Source organism: Sapajus apella, unplaced genomic scaffold, assembly GCF_009761245.1.
Source record: "Sapajus apella isolate SASKATOON/1434 unplaced genomic scaffold, GSC_monkey_1.0 scaffold13, whole genome shotgun sequence".
NCBI lineage: Eukaryota > Metazoa > Chordata > Mammalia > Primates > Cebidae > Sapajus > Sapajus apella.
Genome location: NW_022436953.1, coordinates 18583318 through 18606461, shown reverse-complemented (window position 1 = coordinate 18606461; position 23144 = coordinate 18583318). Strand labels below are relative to the sequence as shown.

At 34.1% G+C, this 23144-nt stretch overlaps 1 protein-coding gene and 1 long non-coding RNA gene across 10 annotated transcripts in view; both read right to left on the bottom strand.

The window, feature by feature from the left end:
* The window catches only part of LOC116553669, a 9235-nt gene extending 9190 nt beyond the window's left edge, over positions 1–45 (bottom strand). The window contains exon 1 of the long non-coding RNA XR_004269858.1: positions 33–45. This is a non-coding gene — a long non-coding RNA (uncharacterized LOC116553669). The remainder of the gene's footprint in view (positions 1–32) is intronic.
* ATRNL1 (attractin like 1) overlaps positions 1–23144 on the bottom strand; it is an 842256-nt gene that overhangs the window by 629615 nt on the left and 189497 nt on the right. For 8 of the 9 annotated variants that reach the window (XR_004269856.1, XR_004269857.1, XM_032281122.1 and 5 more), the window contains 2 exons: positions 17526–17744; positions 4863–5000 (listed from right to left, as the gene is read on the bottom strand). Coding sequence is in view for 7 of the 9 variants with exons in the window: in XM_032281122.1 (XP_032137013.1) it covers positions 4863–5000; positions 17526–17744 (357 nt within the window). In the remaining 2 variants the exon portion in view is untranslated. The remainder of the gene's footprint in view (positions 1–4862; positions 5001–17525; positions 17745–23144) is intronic. The other variant, XM_032281124.1, reaches the window with a different exon arrangement.

The following is a 23144-nucleotide window of genomic DNA, read 5'->3' as shown; positions in this document are numbered from 1 at the left end:
AACCTGGAAGTCATCATTCTCAGCAAACTGACACAGGAGCAGAAAATCAAACACCGCATGTTCTCACTCATAGGCGGGTGTTGAACAATGAGAACACATGGACACAGGGAGGGGAGCACTACACACTGGGGTCTGTTGGAGGGAAAAAGGGAAATAGGGGAGGGCCAGTGGGGGGTGGGGAGTTGGGGGGGGATGGTATGAGGAGAAATGCCAGATATAGGTGATGGGGAGGAAGGCAGCAAATCACACTGCCACGTGTGTACCTGTGCAACAGTCTTGCATGTTCATCACATGTACCCCAAAGCCTAAAATGCAATAAAAAAAAGAAATAGAAAAAAAGAAAAACAATATTAAAGTATATATGGAACTACAAAAGACCCAGAAGAGCCAAAGCTAACCAAAACAGAAAGAACTGAAGGAGTGACATTAACTTACTTCAAATTATACTTAGGAGCTACAGTAACCAAAACAGCATAATAGTGGTATGAAAACAGATACATAGTCCAATGGAACAGAACAGAGAACTCAGAAACAAATGGACACAGCTACAGTGACTTCGTTTTTGACAAAGGTGCCCAGAACATACACTGGGGAAAAGACAGACTCTTCAATAAATTGTTCTGGGAAAACTGGATATCTATATGCAGAAGAATGAAACTAGACCCTGTCTCTTGCCATATATGAAAAGCATATGGTATAAAGACTTAAATCTAAGACCTCAAACTATGAAACTACCAGAAGAAAACACTGGGCAAATTCTCCAGGACACTGATCTGGACCAAAGTTTCTTGAACAATACCCTGTAAGCACAGGCAACTAAAGCAAAAATGGACAAATGGGATTACAAGTTAAACAGCTTCTGCATGGCAAAGGATACAATCAACAAAGTGAAGAGAAAACCTACAGAATGGGAGACAATATTTGCAAACTACCCACCTGACAAAGGATTAATAACCCAAATATATAAGGAGCTGAAACAATCTCACAGAAAAAAGTCTAATAATCTAATCAAAAAATGGGCAAAATATTTGAATAGATATTTATCAAAAGAAGACATACAAATGGCAAACAGGCATATGCAAAGGTGCTCAAAATCATGGATCATCAGAGAAATGCAAATCAAAACTGCAATAAGCTATCACCCCTGTTAAAATGGCTTATATTCGAAAACTGACAATAACAAATGCTTGTGAGGATATGGAGAAAGCAGAATCCTTGTACGCTGTTGGTGGGAATGTAAATTAGTACAACCACTATGGAGAAAAGTTTGGAGGTTCCCCAAAAAACCAAAAATTGAGCAACCATATGATACAGCCATCCCACTGCTGGGTATAAACCTAAACAAAAGGACACCGGTATATCAAAGAGATATCTGCACTCCTATGTTGCAGCACTGTTTACAATAGATAAGGTTTGGAAGCAACCTAAGTGTCCATTAACACATGGGTCCCAACCCCTGGATGTGAACTGATACCAGTATATTTCCTGTTAGGAACCGACTGCACAACAGGAGGTGATCAGCGGGTGAACAAGCATGAAGGCCAGAGCTCTGCCTCCTGTCAGATCAGTGGTGGCATTAGATTCTTATAGGAGCTGGAACCCTATTGTGAACTTCACATGTGAGGAATCTAGGCTGCACACTCCTTATGAGAATCTAACCAATGCCTGATGATATGAGGTAGAATAGTTTCATCTGTAAATTATACCCCAACACCACCTCATCCATGGAAAACTGTCTTCCCCACAACCACTCCTGATGTCAAAAATGTTGGGGACTGCCGCATTAACAGATGAATGGATAAAGAAAATGTGGTATATATTTTTATGGTATTTGGTCATTAAAAAGAATAAGATCCTGCCGTTTGCCACAACATGGATAAAACTGGAGATCACTATGTTAAGTAAAATAAGCCAGGCACAGAAAGACAAACATCGCATGTTCTCGCTTATTTGTGGAATCTAAAAATCAAAACGATTGAACTCATGAACATAGAGAGTTAAAGGATGGTTACCAGAAGCTGGGAAGGATAATGTGGGGCTGGGGAGATGGGAGGGATGCTTAATATGAATAAAAACAATAGTTAGAGGGCTGGAGGGCAAGGGGTATGGTTAAGGGGCACAAAAAAATAGAAAGAATGAGTAAGACCTACTATTCAATAGCACAATATGGTGACTATACTCAATAGTAACTTAATTGGACATTTTAAAGGAACTTGAAATAACTTAAAGAGTAAAATTAGATTGCTTGTAACACAAAGGATAAATCTTGAGCAGATGGTTACCCCATTCTCCTTGAAGTGATTATTTTACATTGCATGCCCGTATCAAGATATGTAATGTAGCCCGTAAGTATATACACCTACCATGTACCAGCAAAAATTAAAAATTGAATTTTAAATTAAAAACTTAAAAATATTAGAGATGACAGTTGCACAATACTGTGAATGTACTAAATACCATTGAATTGTATACTTATGATAGTTAAGTATCTGTTATGTAGGTTTCACTTTGTTAAAAAGTTATTCCCTAGAATTGGAGTTATGGTTAGAAGCATTATATAAATGCCAAAAGAAATATATTAAGTAAATTACAGAATGAACTATTACATATGGGCATGAAAATATGTTGGAAAACATATCAAAAATAATTTTCATAAAAGTAAAAAAAACACAATTTTATATTAAATGCATGACAGTTTACAGAGACACACAAATTGTAATGTGAATGAAAAATTGCAGAGTATATTTTTTCTTAAAATTGTGAAATCAATACAGCAAAACACATAATCCATCTGAAACATGCACTTTCTCCAATAAAACTTACAGCTAAAGAAAATTCAGTGGTAAAAAACTTCAGAAAGAGCATGTCTTGAAAACCACTGTCTTTTTATTTAAGAAACAAAATTTAAAAACACTATGACTCTAGGATGTAGACTCTAAATTTTGTGGATTCCACTTGGCCATAATTACTGCACCTTATGTATCCACTGGACAGAGCACTAAGCTGTGTCTTTTATCTGAGAACAAATGGATCTTCCTGGTCCATATTAACAGAACTCCTGCATTAACAGTTAAGAGCAGGGTTTAGGAATGAGATATTTTCTTGTTCTAACTAGCAATATAATCTTGGGTATTTTAGATAATTTATTTGTGCATTAAATATTTGTGTTCACATGTAAAATGAGGATCAAAGTAATACCATACCGTTTTTGTAAGTCTAATATAAAATAATGACAATAAAGCTATTAGGACAGTGCCTAGAATATAAAAAATGCTAAATGTCAGCTATTGCATCTATGTTAGAGCTTCAAATGGATCAGATCACTGCATATCACAAAACTTCCATTCACTTATCTTTATTTGCCACCCAACATACTACAGTAGGCCCTCCTTACCCCTGGGTTCCATATCCATGAACTCAACCAAAAGCCGATCAAAAATATTCAGAAAAACAATTCCACAAAATCCAAAACACAAAATTTTAACTTGCCATGCACCAAGTATACTTTGAATCCATGTGAATAAAGTGAAATGTAGGCATTGTATTAGGAATTATAACTAAAGATGATTTGAAGTATACAGGAGGAGATGCATCAGTTATATAAAAATACTACACCAGTCTATATAAGGTACTTCACCACCTACAGATGTTGGTATACAGGAAGGGTCTTGGAATTAATTCACATGGATACCAAGATACAACTGTATTATCTGCACAATTGTGTTGACTCAAAGGTTGAATCAGTTCATCACTAGCCATGAGTCTCAACTCTGAGTGCGTAGGAGAGTCACTTGGTAAACATTTTAAAAGAACCATTACCCAAGAATCACCCTACAACTACAACCCAGATAATGATTTAATTGTTTTAGAAAGTAGTTGAGATATCCATATTTCTAAAAGCTTTCCAGCTGTTAAAAAAAATTATTTAACCAGAGTCAGGCTCCACTCCCTCTTTAAAAATTCCTCACATTTTCATAGCAAAAACCATTTTTCTGTGGGTGCCATATAGGCAAACTCCATTTAGAGATGATAGATTAAAAATTTTAAAGGCAAGTTCCAATCTAGAGACAAAGAAGGATTTTTATTAAATTCCACTTTAAAAGGAGATTTTATTTAAAAGCCAAATATTCTCTGCAAAGTAGAAGAAAGAAGTGGAAGAATAGACAGGAAGATGGAGAAAAGCAGGGTTTAATAAACAAGAATGTGATGATGATGGTTAGCCTTTATAATGCTCTTTTTATGTGCTTCAATTCCTAAGGCCTATATTACATATGATATCATCTGATCTTTACAACAACTCAATGAATTATTATCATCTCCATTTTATATACAGGAAAAATGAGACACTGAGAGGTTAATGAACCAAGGTCATACATTTGAACAGTGACAGAGTTGGGATTTCAACCCAGAATTGGTTCCAAACCCATACTCTCTTAAATACTATTCTATGCTACCACCCGGTGCAATAAGAATCTTACCTGATGTAAGGTGTACACATTTACCCTTTAATTATTTCTTATTTCTAAAGTCATAACAATAATCTACTTTTTATTTTTTAAAAACTATCAGCAATGATTATTTTTGAGTAGTGAGGAGGTAATTTTTCTTTTATTTCTCTGCATTTGTTAAATTACAATAATAAACATACATTCATTTTGAAATAAAAGTAATATTTTCGAAGTAAGCGTATCATAGAATTCTTACAGTTCACAGTGCTAATAAATACATATTACCTTAGAAAACATAGTAAAACTGAATAAAAAATTTTCTATAGTAATATATATTCCCCACAACAGGTGCTGCTTTCTTAATTATCTTTACCTTAGTAAAAATACACTAAAATTTGCTTAAAAGAAACTTACCTGTGCACTGTCCTCCATTGGTTGGATCTCCATAATAACCTGGCATACAATCTTGACACTGCTTTCCTGTGGTTAGATTTTTACACTGTTCGCACACATTATTATTGATGCAAGTGCTATGTCCATTACACTGGCAAGCTAAAGAAAACAGTAAAAAGTATTACAAATATCTAACATAAAATCGAGTATAATAGCTATCAAAACAAAGAATATATCTTAAAAAGCTGGACTGTAGAAATGTCCAAAGAGCATCTTTCAAGTTTTGTTTAAAAATTAATAACACATATAGCTCAAAGTTTTAATGCAAGATAATGTGTGCAATAAATCATGTGTTGAAATTTTACCTTAACCTCTTTACAGTATTGTGGTTAAAGATGAACTGGAACATAAAAGCTATCACTGCTGACGGAATACTCTTTAGCGTAATTCTCAAAAATTCATAAGAATGGTATGTCTGTTAAGTTATATAAACACAAGGCTAAATATTATAACTTTGATAAAGATGCTAAAATTCATCTTAATTGTATTAACACATAATAATAAAGAATCAATCAATATAGAAAATTGTGTGGCAATAGATTCTTACTCAAATAAAGTAAACTAATAGTAAAATTAATAAAAATAGTACTTTTGAGCCAGGCATGGTGGCTCATGCCTGTAATCCCAGCACTTTGGGAGGCCAAGGCAGGGGGATCACTTGAGGTCAGGAGTTCAAGGCCAGCCTGGCCAACTTGGTGAAACCCTATCTCTACTAAAAATACAAAAAAATTAGCCAGACATGATGGTGCATGCCTGTAATCTCAGCTCCTTGGGTGGCTGAGGCAGGAGAGTCTCTCAAACCTGGGAAACAGATGTTGCAGTGAGTCAAGATGGCACCACTGCACCACACCACAAGATGGGCAACAGTGCAAGACTCCATCTCGGGGAAAAAAAAAAAATAGTACTTCTGAATTAATTTGCATAAATGTGTATCTTCTTTAGGTAAGAAAAACTTCAAGGTTTAACTGAAAGTCTATTTAACTTTGAACTAAACAGAATGAAATATAAAGTATGAGATTGTTTCTAAGATATAACTAAGACTTTTATATTTTGACATTAATATTACAACAGAATAAGAAATTTCAGAGTAAAGTCCATATATGAAAGCTCAGCTCTTTTTGCCTATTTGGGACGTAATATTAACTTGTTTGGTAACTGTTTGGCCAAAAATCATCATAATTGTCACCTTCATGATTATTTTACTTATTACAACTAAGATAGCAACTAGCATTTAATTGAGCTCTCTCACTCCATGAGGAAAGCCAATATTCTGCTGATGCCAAATAGTTTGCAGTTGGTATCTATTCTGATTGGTAAGTGTACATAAGCATCCATTTTTAATCATTGTAAACACCATGCCTTGGCCAGACAGAGTACCACATGGTACACATGAATTTTATTATTTAATCTTCAAAACAACGCTATATGGAAGCTGCTGTGTTTATAACTGTTTCTAAGATGAGGAAATCTGGGTTAAGCAACTACACAAAGCCACACAGCTAATCAATTACAGAAACAAATACACATATAGAACTCTGAATTTTTAATAAAACAGATATTAAATAGCATGTAAAACTGCCTCTTATATTCAGAATACTTGAAAGTGAAATTCCCAAGAGCCTAGCAGAGGAGAAGAAACAGACACACAAAAGAATAAAACCAAATACTTTATAGAAATTCTTAGAGGTGCAACTATATTATAATGTATTATAGAAAGACAAAAATAAAAGAAAAAATAAAAAATTTTTCTCATAATGCAAAAAAAATAGAAAATATGCAGTTATAAAAAAATGCTCATCATCTTTATGAAATTGAAAAAAGCATAATATGTTTTTAAACTCCATATTATATTATGAAACAATTCAGAGAAAATTTAATAACAAGGAAAAATGTTCATGACAAATCAAGAGAAGGAATTGATACAGAGCATCATATTTAGAAACATTGCAGTGTTGAACTCAAGATACCAAAGCAAAAGGGCAAAGTAGGTTTCTCCAACAATCATACTCCTGAAGAAACATCAATCTGAATAACTACCCACACATCCAATTACCTTCACAAAGGATAAAAAATCTGAACACACAAGCAATGCAGTGAAAAAATCAAATGCTGGTATGTATGTAGAGAAAGGGGACTTTATACACACACACACACACACACACACACACACACACACTCACACACACACACATACACACATAATGAAATATTTTCAGCCATGAAACAGGCCATAAAAAATAAAATCCCATCATTTGGGCCATGGATGAGTTTAGATGACATTTTGTTAAGTGAAATAAGCCAGGTACAGAAAAACAAACACCACATAATCTCAATCATATATGGTATCTTTAAAAAAAGATCTCATAGACATTAAGAGTATAATGATTACAGGAAACTGGAGAGAATAGGAGGAAGGGGAGTTATGGAGAGGTTGGTTAATGCATACAATGTTACAGATAGAAGGAATACCTACTATGCAATAGAGTACAAGTACATAGCAGGGTGATTATAACTAACAATAATGCATTTCAAATAGATAGAAGAGAGGATTCTGAATGTTCTCATAACAAAGACACTATAAATGTTTAAGGTAATAGATAATGCTAATTACCATGATTCAACCATTATACAATATATACATGCACTGAAACATCGAATTGAAACCCATAAAACGTGCATATTTTACATATCAACTTAATACATTTTGACAATTTGTGATGAAATGTATAAATATGCTTATGTAAAAGCTAATGATGGGTATCTTACTATAGTAAGATTTTTTTAGACCAATTGTCTACAATGAATTCATATTATTTTTACAATAATGTTATTAGAACTTTAATTTTATAACATTATGCTTAAAAGTTTAAGGTATTGTTTCATAGAAAGTTTACTCTGTGACACCACTAATTAATTTACTCAGACAACAAAATTTATTGAGTTCCCACCTCACGTAAAGAATTACCAGAAGATTTAAAGTTAAGAAGTGGGTTACTATAAGAACTTCATGAAATTTCTGGCCATTTGGAAGAATCATTAGAAAAAAGAATGCTTTAACATCTGAATAAGACAGCTAAATTTAGCACTCATACCTAACATCTCCCTCACAGATTAACACTAAAATAATAAGTAAATATACCAGCAATGACAGGCATTTTGGTATGGTGACCTACATAAACAAAACCAGAGGTATTAATCTACAATACCTCTTAATGTTAAAAGAGGTTCCCTGGGAAAATTCCACTCAACCCTCCTTTCCTGAATAAGAAAAATTCTGAAAACAAAAGTTAGTCATAGGGCAGTCAAGAAACATATCACTGGTATTCCTTCATCCATCTTGTGGAAAGTGTGAATCAAGGAAGCACCTGACATGGTTTATATATAATGCAGAAAGCCAGTATACTTTAGACCTAACTGCACAAAAAATATCTGGAGAAAAACATCTGGTAATTGTCACACTTTTCAACTAGTACGGTAGCAATGGCAAAGGAGAAACCATATCATAGAAAAGGGGACCCAAACATAGTGGCTGCATCAAACACCAACAAAAAAATGATATATTAGTAAGCCTATGATTATGTTCTAGTCCCCACTACCAAAAGAGTGTTAGATGAACAGGTGATGTAAGTCTGTTGAGGTTACACTGTTGCTTGAAAGGTTCTAATATCATCTAATATCTCAGTAGCTATTGAATATGAATAAAACTAGAGAAATCATCCATTCTATCTTCTGTAAATTTTAAAACCACTCCAGATGGCTCCTTATTTATGGACACACAAACAAGAAAAAATTAAAATAAAATATAATGACAACTCAGCATTTGATATGCAAATAAGTACATAGTTTGGAAAAATAGTTGCTCTGCAACAGATGTGCAACATTTAAAAATATCTTTTTGACAATCTTAATAAACTTAAAAAATATACACAGAAATTTAAGAAAAAAATTTACCCAAAGCATTTTTCAATACGTATACCACTTTAAAAGAAATGAGAATTATCAGATACTAGAAATGAAGCAGACATTCCAAATAAGAATAGTAAAGTTAAGTTTGAGTTAGCAACAAAATTTTACTATACATGGAAAAGACAAGTAAGAGTTAGGAGGCATGGGTTCCAAAATCAAGAAGACCAAGAAGATATAATTCTTGGCATCCTAAAGGAAGCAAGCTAAACTGAACCGTGTTCATAAAGTGATACTATCAACTGTAGAAACTATCTATGAAAAAAGGTATTAAAACACATCATAAGCTCTGCAAAACGCAGAAAAGAATTTTAAGTCCCCTGGGATATGTGTATGAAAGAAAAACGTCACTTGTGAGAACTTGAAGGATAAAAAATATCACTTGTGAGAACTTAAAGGATATGTCAGGCATATATGGTAATTTGAAATTCACATGATACATTTGTTGAAAAAAACCACCAAATAAAACATTAATATAAACCTATTTTGCAAACAAGAAAAGCCCCATAGGTATTGTAAAAGCACATGCAAATCATCCTTATAAATACATCCACAACTCAGGTTACACAAATATACCACAGGAAAGAAATCGGGAAAACTTTTCTTATGTAAGGAACTAGACAGCATTTTATGCTTTGCAGGCCATACATTCTCTGTCACAACTATTCCTTTCTGCAATTGTAGTGCAAAAGCAAACAAACACAATACACAAATAACTGGGTAGAGTTGTACTTTAATAAAACTTTCTTTACATAAATCTGCAGCAGACTAGATTTGGCCTACCAACCTTGGTTTGCCAAACACTGACATGGAAGGGAAAAAAAAAATTATAAATTAACTTTCACAATAAAAACTTCAAAAACACCGTAAAAATCAGGATATTAAAAAAAAGAGTTGATTAAAACAGAGTAAGAATACATATAGAAGATGAAAATGTTCAAAATTAAAGATATGAAAAATAAGGAAATTATGCCTAAAGAAGACAGGTATGATGACAATGTCTCATCAAATAGAGAATAACAACAAAGAACTAAAATTTTTGAAAAAAAATGAAGTAGAAAAGTACAATAACAAAAAATACACTAGAATTCAACAGAAGATCTGAACTGGTAGAAAAATAATCAGCAAACTTAAAGATAGACTGATAGATTATGTAATCTAAAATACAGAGAGAATTAGAAATGGAGAAAAGCAGATCTTGGGAAAACATATGGGACATTATTAATTTTACCATCATGTGAATAATAGGAACACCGGAAACAGAGGAGAGAGAGATAGAAAAGAAACTAAAAATTATTTGAAAACATAGTTGCTGCAAACTTCTCAAATTTGATGAAAAACATTAACTTACACATCCAGGAAACCTAACTTCCATATCCAAACTCTAAATAGGACAAACAAAAACATTAATTTCCACATCCAAACTCTAAATAGGACAAACACAAAAAGATCCACAAAAAGCCCCATTATAATTATAATGATGAAAGCAACAAGGACAAAGTCTAGAAAGAAGAAAGAGATAAAATCATTTCTCACTTACAAAAAAGCCCTATAAGATTAACAACTGATTTTTAATCAGAAATAATAGAGGCCAGTAAGCAATACAATAATATATACTCAAAAAACCACTGCTAACCAAGAATCCTCTGTCAAGCAAAGCTACCTTTAAAAAAAATCAGAAAAATAATGGCATTCCTAAATATTAAAACATTAAGAGAATTAAATGCTAGCAGGCCAGCCATACAAGAAACACTAAAGAAGGTTATTCGCAGGAAAGCAAGTGACCCAGACAGTAATTCAACTCCATGCAAAAAAAGAAACAGTACTGGTAATAATTGTGTAATAATAAAAATAGGAAATGCATATTTCTTTTTCTTTTTTCTATTACCTGATGTAATTAAAGAATTATTTTTAAATATATGTATATAATGGTATTATTTGTCCTATAACCATAAAAATGTAATATGTTTGCCAATAAAAGCTTAAAATAGGTGAGTGAAGGAAACCTGTGTTGGGCTAAAGATATGATGCCAGGTGGTTTGGAGTCATAGGAACAAATAAGGAAAACCAGAAATGGTAAAAAAGACTAACATAATAAAAGCTATAAATACACACTTGCCCTCCTTTCATTCCTCAAATTCTTTTAAAAATATAAAATCATATAAAGTAATAATTTTAATAGAGTACTGGTGGGTCCACACATAAATAGATGTAGTACATATTTAAAAATAAGACAAAAAAAGAAGAAAAAGAATAGACTTACATGAGTAACATTATTATATCTCACTGGTATTAATATAAATCTGAAAAATATTTTAATACGTTAAAATGTATATGTTAAAGGTTTCTAGGTCTTTCATTTCCTTGGTTAAATTTATTTCTAAGTATTGTAAATTTTTGCAGCTACTGTAAATGGTATTACCTTCTTGATTTCCTTTTCTCCTAGTCATTGTTCATGTATAAAAATGCTGATTTTTGTGTGTTGACTAGGCATTCTGCAACTTTACTGATTTCATTTGTCAGTACTAACAGTTTCTTGATAGAATCTTTATGCTTTTCTACATATAAGATCACGTCACCTGCAAACAGGAACAGTCTGAGTCCCTTCTTTCCTGTTTAGATACATTTAATTTCTTGCTTTTGCCTAAGTGCTCAGTCTGAAGACTTTCCATACTATGTTAAATAAAAGTGGTGCAAGTGTGCATCCCTTTGTTTTTCCAGTTCTTAAAAAAAAAAAAAAAAGTTTCAGCTTTCCCTCTTCAGTATTATGGTAGCTATGTTCTTTTCCCAAACAAGCAAAATGGAATTCATTACCACTAGCCAAGTCCTGAAACAGATACTTGAGGAAGTGAAAGGACAATATTTGCCATCATAAAAACAAAAAAAAGTATAAAACTCCCTGATGACGCAAGCACACAAATAAGGAAGAGAAAGTATTCAAATGCTACCACTACACAAAACTACAAAATCACAATGATAAACAATGAGAGAGAAGCAAAGCCTATATAAAACAACCATAAATCACTTAACGAATGACATAAATAAGCCCTTACATATCAATAGTAACTTAATGTAAACAAATTAAACTTTCCACTTAAAAGACACAGACTTGCTGACCTTCAAGGTCAGAGATCCCAGAAGAAGAAGCAGGCACCCATCTGTGCCGTTCTCTAGTCTCCTTGAGGGGCATCTCCACATGCAGGAGCAAACCAGATGAATAGGGTCTGAAGTGAAGCCCCAGCAAACCACAGCAGCCCAACAGAAGAGGGGCCTGATCACTGAAAGAAAAACAGAGAGCAAAACAACAACAACAAAAAGGCCCCAAGAAAATCCTATCCAAGGGCAAACAGCCTCAAAGAAAATAGACAAACTCAAACTCAAAACTTGACAAACTCAAGATCAGAAAGAATCAACAACAACAACAAAAAAATACCAAAAACCCAAAAGGCCAAAGTACCTATTCTCCTCCAAATGATCACAACATCTCTCCAGCAAGAGTGCAGAACTGGACAGATGATAAGATGGACGAATTCACAGAAGTAGGCTTCAGAAGGTGGGTAATAAAATACTACACTGAGCTAAAGGAGTATGTTCTAACCCACAGCAAAGAAGCTAAGAACCTTGATAAAAGGTTAGAGGAGCTGCTAACTAAAATAACCAGTTCAGAGAGAAACAAATGATCTGATGGAGCAAAAAAGACAGCCAGAGAACTTCATGAAGCAAACACAAGTATTAATACCCGAAGTGACCAAGTGGGAGAAAAGATATAAGAGTTTAAAGACCACCTTGCTGAAATAAGGCATGCAGACAAGACTAGAGAAAAAAAGAATGAAAGGAAAAAACAAAGCTTCCAAGAAATATAGAACATTGTAGAGAGACCAAACCTATGGTTGATTGGAGCACCTCAAGTAAACAGGGAGAATGGAAACAAGCTGGAAAACACACTTCAGCATATTATCCAGGAGAACTTCCCCAACCTAGCAAGGCCGGCCACGTTCAAATTCAGGAAATACAGAGAACACCACTAAGATACTCCATGAGAAGATCAATCCCAAGACACATAATCATCGGATTCTCCAAGGGCACAATGAAGGAAAAAATGTTAATGGCAGCCAGAAAGAAAGGCCAGGCCACCTACAAAGGGAGGCCCAACAGATTAACAGCAGACCTCTCAGCAGAAGCTTTACAAGCCAGAGGGACTAGGGACCAATATTCAGCATTCTTATAAAAAATAAATAAATAAATAAGGAATTTTAAACCCAGAATTTCATATCCAGCCAAAATAAGCTTCATCAGAGAAGGAGAAATAAAATCCTTTCCAAACAAGCAAATGCTGAGGGATTTTGTTACCACCAGGCCTACCTTGCGAGAAATCCTGAAAGAAGCACTAAACATGGAAAGGAAAAGCCAGTATCAGTGACTAAAAAACACACTGAAATATAAAGATCAATGACACTATGAAGAAACTGTATCAACTAGTGTGCAAAATAACCAGATACCATCATGATGACAGCATCAAATTCACATGTAACAGTATTAACCTTAAATGCAAATGGGCCAAATGCCCTACTTAAAAGACTCAGGCTAGCTAACTGGATAGAGTCAAGATCAATCAGTGTGATGTATTCAGGAGATCCAACTCACAAGCAAGGACACACATAGGCTCAAAATAAAAGGATGGAGGAAAATTTACCAAGCAAATAGAAAGCAAAAAAAAAAGCAAATGAGGCAATACTAGTCTCTGACAAACAGATTTTAAACTAACAAAAATCAAAAAAGACAAAGAAGGGCATTATATAATGATAAAGGGAACAATTTAACAAGAAGAGCTAACTATTCTAAATACATATGTACCCAGTACCAGGAGCACCCAATTAATAAAACACGTTTTTAGAGACCTACAAAGAGACTTAGACTCTCACACAATAATAGTGGGGGACTTTAACATCCCACTATCAATATTAGACAGATCATTAAGACAGAAAATTAACAAGGATATTCAGGACTTGAACTCAGCTCTGGATCAAGTAGACGTAATAGACATCTACAGAACTCTCCACCCCAAACCAACAGATTATACATTCTTCTCGGTACCACATGGCTCTTATTCTAAAATTGACCACATAATTTGATGTAAAACATTTCTGAGCAAATGCAAAGGAACCAAAATCATAAACAGTCTCTCAGATAACAGTGCAATCAAATTAGAACTCAGGATTAAGAAATTCACTCAAAACCAGACAATTACATGGAAATTGCAAAACCTGCTCCTGAGTGACCCCTGGGTAAATAATGAAACGAAGGCAGAAATCAAGAAGTTCTTTGAAATGAATGAGAACAAAGAGATAAAATACCAGAATCTCTGGAGCACAGCTAAAGCAATGTTAAGAGAGAAATTTATAGCAGTAAATGCCCACATCAGAAAGCTAGAAAGATCTCAAATTGACACTCTAACATCACAAATAAAAGAGCTAGAGAAGCACCAGCAAACAAATCCAAAAGCTAGCAAAAGACAGTAAATAACTAAGATCAGAGCAGAACTGAAAGAGATAGAGACATGAAAAACCCTCCAAAAAATCAGTGAATTCAGAAGCTGGCTTTTTGAAAAAATTAACAAAATAGATAGAATGCTAGCTAGACTAATGAAGAAAAGTGAGAAAAATCAAATAGACACTACAAAAAATGATAAAGGGGATATCGCCACTGACCCCACAGAAATACAGACTACCATCAGAGAATGCTGTAAACACCTCTATGCAAATAAACTAGAAAACCCAAAAGAAATTGATAAATTGCTGCACACATACACCCTCCCAAGACTAACCCAGAAAGAAGTCAAATCCCTGAATAGACCAATAACAAGTTCTGAAATTGAAGGAGTAATTTATAGCCTTCCAACCAGAAAAAGCCCATAACCAGACGGATTCACAGCCAAATTCTACCAGAGGTACAAAGAGGAGCCGGTACCATTCCTTCTGAAACTATTCCAAACAACTGAAAGGGAGGGACTCCTCTCTAACTAATTTTATGAAGCCAGCATCAACCTGATACCAAAACTAGGAAGAAACAACAGAAAAAGAAAATTTCTGCCAATTTCCCTGATGAATATTGATGTGAAAATCCTCAATTAAAATACCAGTAAAGTGAATCCAGTAGCACATCATAAAACATACCAGAAGTCAGCTTCATCCCTAGGATGCGGCTAGTTCAACATATACAAATCAATAAACATAACTCATCACATAAACAGAACCACAGACAAAACCATGTGATTATCTCAATAGATGCAGAAAAGGCCTTTGATAAAATTCAACATCCCTTCATGTTAAAAACTCTCACTAAACTAGGTATTGATGGAACATAGCTCAATAATAGGAGCTACTTATGACAGTCCCACAGCCAATATCATTCTAAATGGGCAAAAGCTGGAAGCATTCCCTCTGAAAACCAGTACAAGACAAGAATGCCTCTCTCACTACTCCTATCCTACATGGAACATGGTATTGGAAGTTCTGGCAAGGGCAATCAGGTAAGAGAAAGAAATAAAGGGCATTCGAACAGGAAAAGAGGAAGTCAAATTATCTCAGTTTGCAGATTACATGATTTTACATTTAGAAAGCCCCATCATCTCAGTCTAATAACTATTTTAACTGATAATCAACTTTAGCAAAGTCTCAGAATACAAAATCAATTTGCAAAAATCACAAGCATTCCTTTACACCAGCAACAGACAAGCAGAGAGCCAAATCATGAATGAACTCCCATTCACAAAGGGAAAGAAATATCTAGGAATACACCTAACAAGGGTTATAAAGGACCTCTTCAAGGAAAATAACAAAGCACTCCTTAAGAAAATAAGAGAGGACACAAACAAATGGAAAAACATTCTATCCTCATGGATAGGAAGAATCAATAGTGTGAAAATGGCCACACTGCCCAAAGTAATTTATAAATTCAATGCTATTCCCATCAACCTACCATTGACATTTTCTTTACAGAATTAGAAAAAACTAATTTAAATTTCACATGGAATCAAAGAAGACCCTGTATAGCCAAGACAATTCTAAGCAAAAAGAACAAAGCTGGAGGTATCATGCTACCTGACCTCAAACTATGCTACAAGGCTACAGTAACAAAATCAGACAGAGACCAACTGAACACAACAGAGACCTCAGAAATAACGCCACACGTCTATAACTATCTGATCTTCAACAAACCTGACAAAACTAAGCTATGGGGAAAGCATCGCCTATTCAATAAATGGTGCTGGGAAAACTGGCTTACCATATGCAGAAAACTGAAAGTGGACCCCTTCCTTACACCTTATACAAAAATTAACTCAAGATGGATTAAATAGTTAAATGTAAAACCCAAAACCATAAAAACCCTAGAGGAAAATGTAGGCAATAATATTCAGGACTTAGGCATGGGCAAAGACTTCATGACGAAAACGCCAAAAGCAGTTGCAGCAAAAGCCAAAATTGACAAATATGATCTAATTAAACTAAAGAGCAAAAGAAACTATCATCAGGCAACCTATAGAATAGGAAAAAAATTTTGCAATCAGCCCATCTGACAAAGGTCTAATATACAGAATTTATAAGGAACATAAATAAATTTACAAGAAAAATAATGAACAAATCCATAAAAAACTGGGCAAAGGATATGAACAGGCACTTCTCAATAGAAGAAATTTATACAGCCAACAAACATATGAAAAAAGCTCAACATCACTGATCATCAGAGAAATGCAAATCAAAACTGTAATGAGATACCATCTCACACCAGTCAGAATGGCAATTATTAAAAAGTCAAGAAACAATAGACGCTGGCGAAGCTGTGGAGAAATAGGCTTGTTCTTACACTGTGATTCCTCAGGGATATAAAACCAGAAATACCATTTGATCCAGCAATCCCATTACTGGGTATATACATAAAGGAATATAAATCACTCTACTATAAAGACACATGCACATGTGTGTTTATTGCAGAACCATTTGCAATAGCAAAGTGATGGAGCCAACCCAAATGCCCAATAATGATAGACTGGATATAGAAAATGTTGTTCATATACACCATGGAACACTGCACAGCCATAAAAAGCAATGAGATCATGTCCTTTGCAGGGACATGGATGAAGCTGGAAGCCATCATCCTCAGCAAACTAACACAGGAACAGAAAATGAAACACCACATGGTCTCACTCATAAGTGGGAGTTGAACAATGAGGATACATGGACACAGGGAGGGGAACAACATGCACCAGTCCCTGTTGCAAGATGGTGAGGGGAAGAAACTTGGATGGGTCAATAGGTGCAGCAAACCACCATGGTGCATATATATCTATGTAATGTCCACGTTTTGCACATGTATCCCAGAACTTAAAGTAAAATAACAAAATATTTAAAGAATAAAAAGAAATAAAAGCTAATCATGGTATTCCATGAATTCATTTAGCCTATCTAATGATTCTAAACAGAATACCACCTGTATAATTGAGATAGATGTAGTCCATGGAATAATTTTTTATCTTAGATATTTTAGTCTCATTTTCATTGCTCTTTTTTTCTAAAGCTACATTTTCTTTATTATAAGAAAAGGAAAACTCCTTCTTGGATCCCTTAAGCAGAAAGTTAAATTGTTTCATCACATTATTATTACCTGGACACTGGATAAAGGACCACTCATAGTTCTTTTCTTTGGGGCAAAGATTGGTGTCAAGAACCATCTCATTGTGGTGCATTCCAATGAGCTTCATTGGTCCCCGTGAAGAACCTTCAATGCAATGTCCTCTTCCTGTATTACTAGGATCATTGCACCAGCCACATCCAGGATGTTCCAAACACTGTCCACAGGTTCTCAATCCAGAACAATTTTGAGCTGCATGACAGGAACATTGACAAATATGTTCACCTGACTATACATTCAAACAGAATTATAGGCTAATAAAAAAATAAGTATGATCATGAAAAAAACAATGAAAGGTCACCTATAGTTAATGTAAACATTTTTGCAATAATATTTAAGAGACAGCAATTACTAAAAGCAATTAAAACATACATCACAATCAAGAGGAGATAAACAGTCTGACATAGGAGTGAAAAAACGTGTGGTTAACCATGACCTGGAGAAAAATAAAGTCAGTAATTGAAGACTCCTGAAAATTTGGGGGAGATGATCTAGGGCCCTACAGACCACCTTTATTATTGTCTGTGATGTAAAATCATGCTAGCCATTCTTGTTGTGCCTAGTGTGAACCTTCAACGATTCTGTATTCTGCCTATGGATATCCAGAGTAAGTCATGTTTGCCCATTTCCTGAGACTGCTGGGCTATACTTGGACTACCTATTATGGACATGCTCCTCCCAAGGGTCCAAGATACTAGTATTTCGCTATTAGGTAATGAGTAAACTTAATCTCATCCAAAAAACCAAGCTGGGTTGGAACACAAAAACCTGGCACTCTCCTTCAGCCAGGCAACCAGAGCATACATTCTAATTTGCAGGGCTGTAAAATAACACTCTAAGACTCATTCACTGATACTCAACCTTTGTTGTTGCTGGTTTTTGATTCCAGATACAACCTATGAGACTCAATAAAACCTATGAATATGATGATGTTTGCCAAAGATAAGCAGACATTATAGTCTAACATCATAGTCATTGCCACTGCTATGAAATGTTTTAAATTTTTAATTAACAACCTGAGCATCTTACATTAAGCTGAGAGACTTTTCACATTTACATAGTTACTTTTACTATTATTTAGCTAGGAATAGTATATTGTGTCTTGGAAATTGTTTATAAATAGAAGACAATGACAGAAATACAAGGCATCATGAATGATGTCTTCTGGTCACATGAAAGAAAAAACAATGGAGGAAAAAAAATGGTAGATTTCTGGCAGACTCAGTTTCATTGTATAACGTTAATGACTTAGCTGCCACTCAGCATTTTAATACTACTGGGAACAAAAATGCTGCTAAGAAAACTACAATGGCACGAATTTCTCAGTGAACATCAGGAACTCGATATAGTTGAGTGTGCAGAGACAGCAGAATATTCGATTTAAAAATTTACAAATTATAACATTATTTGTAGTTGTCAATCCTTTGAGGGCTGCAGATCTCATACCTTTATAGGAAGTAAAGAATCAGTTTGTCTCCTGTACTTGCTTAACAAGAAATTTTTTAAAAAAAAGAATATTCTTCTGGTCATTAAACAGAAGTGGCTAATGTTAAATTTGTAGATAAATAATTCATTGACACAAAGAGTCTTCCTTTGAAAAATTATACGTTTTCAACAGTCCACACTGCTAAATGACATAACTTAAAACTTCCTATTTACCATATCCCTCCTTAGTTTTGTTGCTTTAAAATATTTATAGTATATTTGTGATTGCAGTTAGTTCACAGTATTGCCGACTAGTTTATTCTAATTGTTTACAAAAGTATATTGGGTGACTATGTCATCAATAGGACATAATGGAAAATATCTAATAAGTGACATTAGCTTGACATTTCAATTATCTACTGTCAAGTAATGATTTGTAACATGTATCATGTGAGGAGAAAGTAAATATTTAGTGGGACTCACCCTGAATAAATCAAATTTCCTAATATTGTTATAAAGGTATTTTCTAAGAAAGTAAATTTTATTTTAGAACTATTTTTTTAAGAAAGGATCATGATACCTGCTTTAGCTACAGCCAGATTTTACCTGTGGATACCACCTATTGACCTAAAGTCTGAATTGTTCAACCCAGTGAATAAAATGCTGGGGAAAGAAAATATAAATAAATATATTTTTTCATGATAAATACACATTTTTCTTTCCCCAGTATTTTATATATACATATTGCACTCCACTGGCAAATGATATAAGCTTCATGAGACCTCTGCCATTCCAACCCCACAGGAGACAGTGCACCTGCTTATACAGGAGCACATCACTACTACAACCAGCATCTGAGAATCATGAAAATACTCTCCATACCAAGCAACTCATATAGAGTTTTCATGACTGAAAGCACCAAGAGCAAAATTAGATTAAAATAAACTAAAAACATTAAAGTCATATCCTCAAAGAGAAAAAAAGATATGAAAAAAGCACAGTTGAATCAAAAAAATTAAAAATAATTAGAAGAGATAGCCTACAAAAATGAGAAGGAACCAGGAAAACAATTCTGGTAATGTGAAAAAATAGGGTTTTATAATACTGCCAATAGGTCACACTAGCTCTTCAGCAATGGATCCAAACCAAGATAAAAATCTTTGAAATGCCAGAAGAATTCAGAAGGTTGATTACTATGTTACTCAACCAGATAGAAGAGAAAGGTGAAAAACACGTACGAAAATTTAAAACACAATTCAGGATATAAATAAAAATTTTTACAAAACAATACATTTTTTTGAACAAACAATTTCTGGAAATCAAAGGCACATTTAGAAAATTGCAAAATGCAAGTGGAAAGTTTTAACAATAGACTAGACAAAGTAGAATAAATAATTTCATACCTCATAGACAAAGCTTTTGAATTATACCAATCAAACAAAAATAAAGAAAAAAAAAATTTAAAAAGAAACAAAGTCTGCAAGAAATATGAGATTAGGTAAAACAGCCAAATCTAAGAATCCCTGGTGTTACTGAGGAAAAAGAAAAAAAAATTTTTGAAAATCTTATTTGAGGGAATAACTGAGAAAAACATCCCTGGCTGTGCTAGAGATTTAGACACCCAAATATGAGAAGCTCAAAGAACTCCTGAGAGACTTATAGCAAAAAGGACATTACCAATATATAGAGTAATCATTCTATCTAAAGTCAACATGAAGAAAAGAATTCTAAGAGCAGCAATACAAAAGTATCAGGTAATCTATAAGAAATACCTATCAGACTAATATTAGAATTCTCAGCAGAAACCTTAAAAGCCAGAAGGGACCAAGGTTCTCTCTTTAGCCTCCTTAAGCAGAATAACTGCCAGCCAATAATTTTGTGTCCAGCAAAATTAACTTTCATAAATGAAGGAGAAATAAAGTCCTTTTCAGACAAGCAAATGCTAAGGAATTTTGTCACTACCAGACCAACCCTACAAGAAAAGCTAAAAGGAGTTTAAATCTTAAAACGAAAGGTTAATATGCACCAGAATAGAAACTCTTGAAAGTATAAAACTCACTGGGTCTATAAAGTAACAATACAGTGAGGAAAACAAAGTAACTTGGTAAAAATCAACATGATAACTAGAAAAGTACCTCACATCTGAATATTAATGTTACATGTAAATGGTATAAATGCTCCACATAAAAGACATAGATTGATAAAACAGATGAAAAACCCAAACCAAATTATCTGCTATCTTCAAGAGACATATCTAACATTTAAAGATTCTTATAGACTCAAGGTAAATGGGTTGAAAAAGATATTCGATGCAAATGGAAACTAAAAGCAACCAGGAGGAGCTGTTCTTATATCAGATAAAACATACTTTAAAGGAACAACTGTAAAGAAAAGACAAAAAAGTTCATTATATAAGGATAAAAGTATCAACTCAACAAGAAGATATTACAATCCAATATATGTGCACCTAAAACTAGAGCTCCCAAATTCATAAAACAATCACTACTAGACCTAAGAAAGAGACAGACAGGAGTACAATAATGGTGGAGGATTTCAAACTCCACTGACAGCAACAGACAGATCATCAAAGCAGAAAGTCATCAAAGAAATACTGGACTTACGCTGGGCATAGTGGCTCGCACCTAAAATCTCAGCACTTTGGGAGGCCGAGGTGGGCAGATCACCTGAGGTCAGGAGTTCAAGAACAGCCTGACAAACATGGAGAAACCCCATCTCTATTAAAAATACAAAATTAGCAAAGCCTCGTGGCACATGCCTGTAATTCCAGCTACTTGGGAGGCTGAGACAGGAAAATTGCTTGAGCTCACTGCACTCCAGCCTGGGCAACAAGAGTGAAACTCCATCTCAAAAAAAGAAAAAAAAGGAAACACTGGACTTAAATTACACTCTAGATCAAATGGACCTAACGGATATTAACAGTACATTGTACCCAAGAACTACAGAATATGCACCTCATCAGCGAATGGAACATTCTCCAAGACAGACCATATGATAGGCCACAAAACATGTCTCAATAAATTCTAAAAAATCAAAATTATATCAAGTATCTTCTCAGGCCACAGTGGAATGAAACTAAAAATCAATTCCAAAATGAACCTTCAAAACTATACAAATGTGGAAATTTAACAATCTGCTCCCGAACGATTTTGGGGTTAACAAATCAAGATGGAAAGTTTTAAATTCTTCAAAAAAGAACAATAACTGTGATACAAGTTATCAAAACCTTGAATATAGGAAAAGCTGTGCTAAGGGAAAAGTTTACAGCTAAGTGCCTGTATTAAAGTCTGAAAGATCACACACTAACAATGTAATGTCACATCTCAAGGAACTAAAGAAACAAGAACAAACCAAATCCAAAGCTAAGAGAAGAAACAAACATCAGAGCAGAACTAAATGAAATTGTAACCAAGAAAACACAAAAGGCTAATGAAATGAAAAGTTGTATTTTTGAAACGATAAAACTGACAGACCATTAGCTAGATTAACAAAGAAGATAGGGTTCAAATAAGTTTAATTAGAAATGAAAATGTTGACATTACAATCAACATCACAGAAATATAAAAGATCATTCAAGACAACTCTGAACACTTCTATGCATACAGACTACACAATCTAGTGGAAATGGAAAAAATCCCGGAAACATATAACACTTCTAGCTTGAATCAGGAAGAAACAGAAATCCTGAACAGATCAATAACAAGCAGCAAGACTGAATCAGTAACACAAATTTGCCAGCCAAAAAAACCCAAGAGCCAGGGGGATTCATAGCCAAATTCTATTAGATATTCAAAGAAGTGGTATCAATACTACTGGAGCTGTTTCAAGATAATCTTTCCTAACTCATTCTACGAAGCCAGTATCATCCTGATGGCAAAGTCAGGGAAGGATATAAAAAAAGAAAACTAGAGACTAATATCTCTGATGAACATAAATGAAAAACTTATCAACAATACACTAGCAAACTGAATCCAATGGCACATTAAAAAGATAATTCATCATGATCAAGTAGGTGTCATCCCAGAGATGGTTCAACATATACAGTTCAATAAATATGATTCATCACATAAACTGAATTAAAAACAAAAGCGATATGATCATCTCAAATAGATGCAGGAAAAGCATTCATTAAAATCCAACATGTCTTTA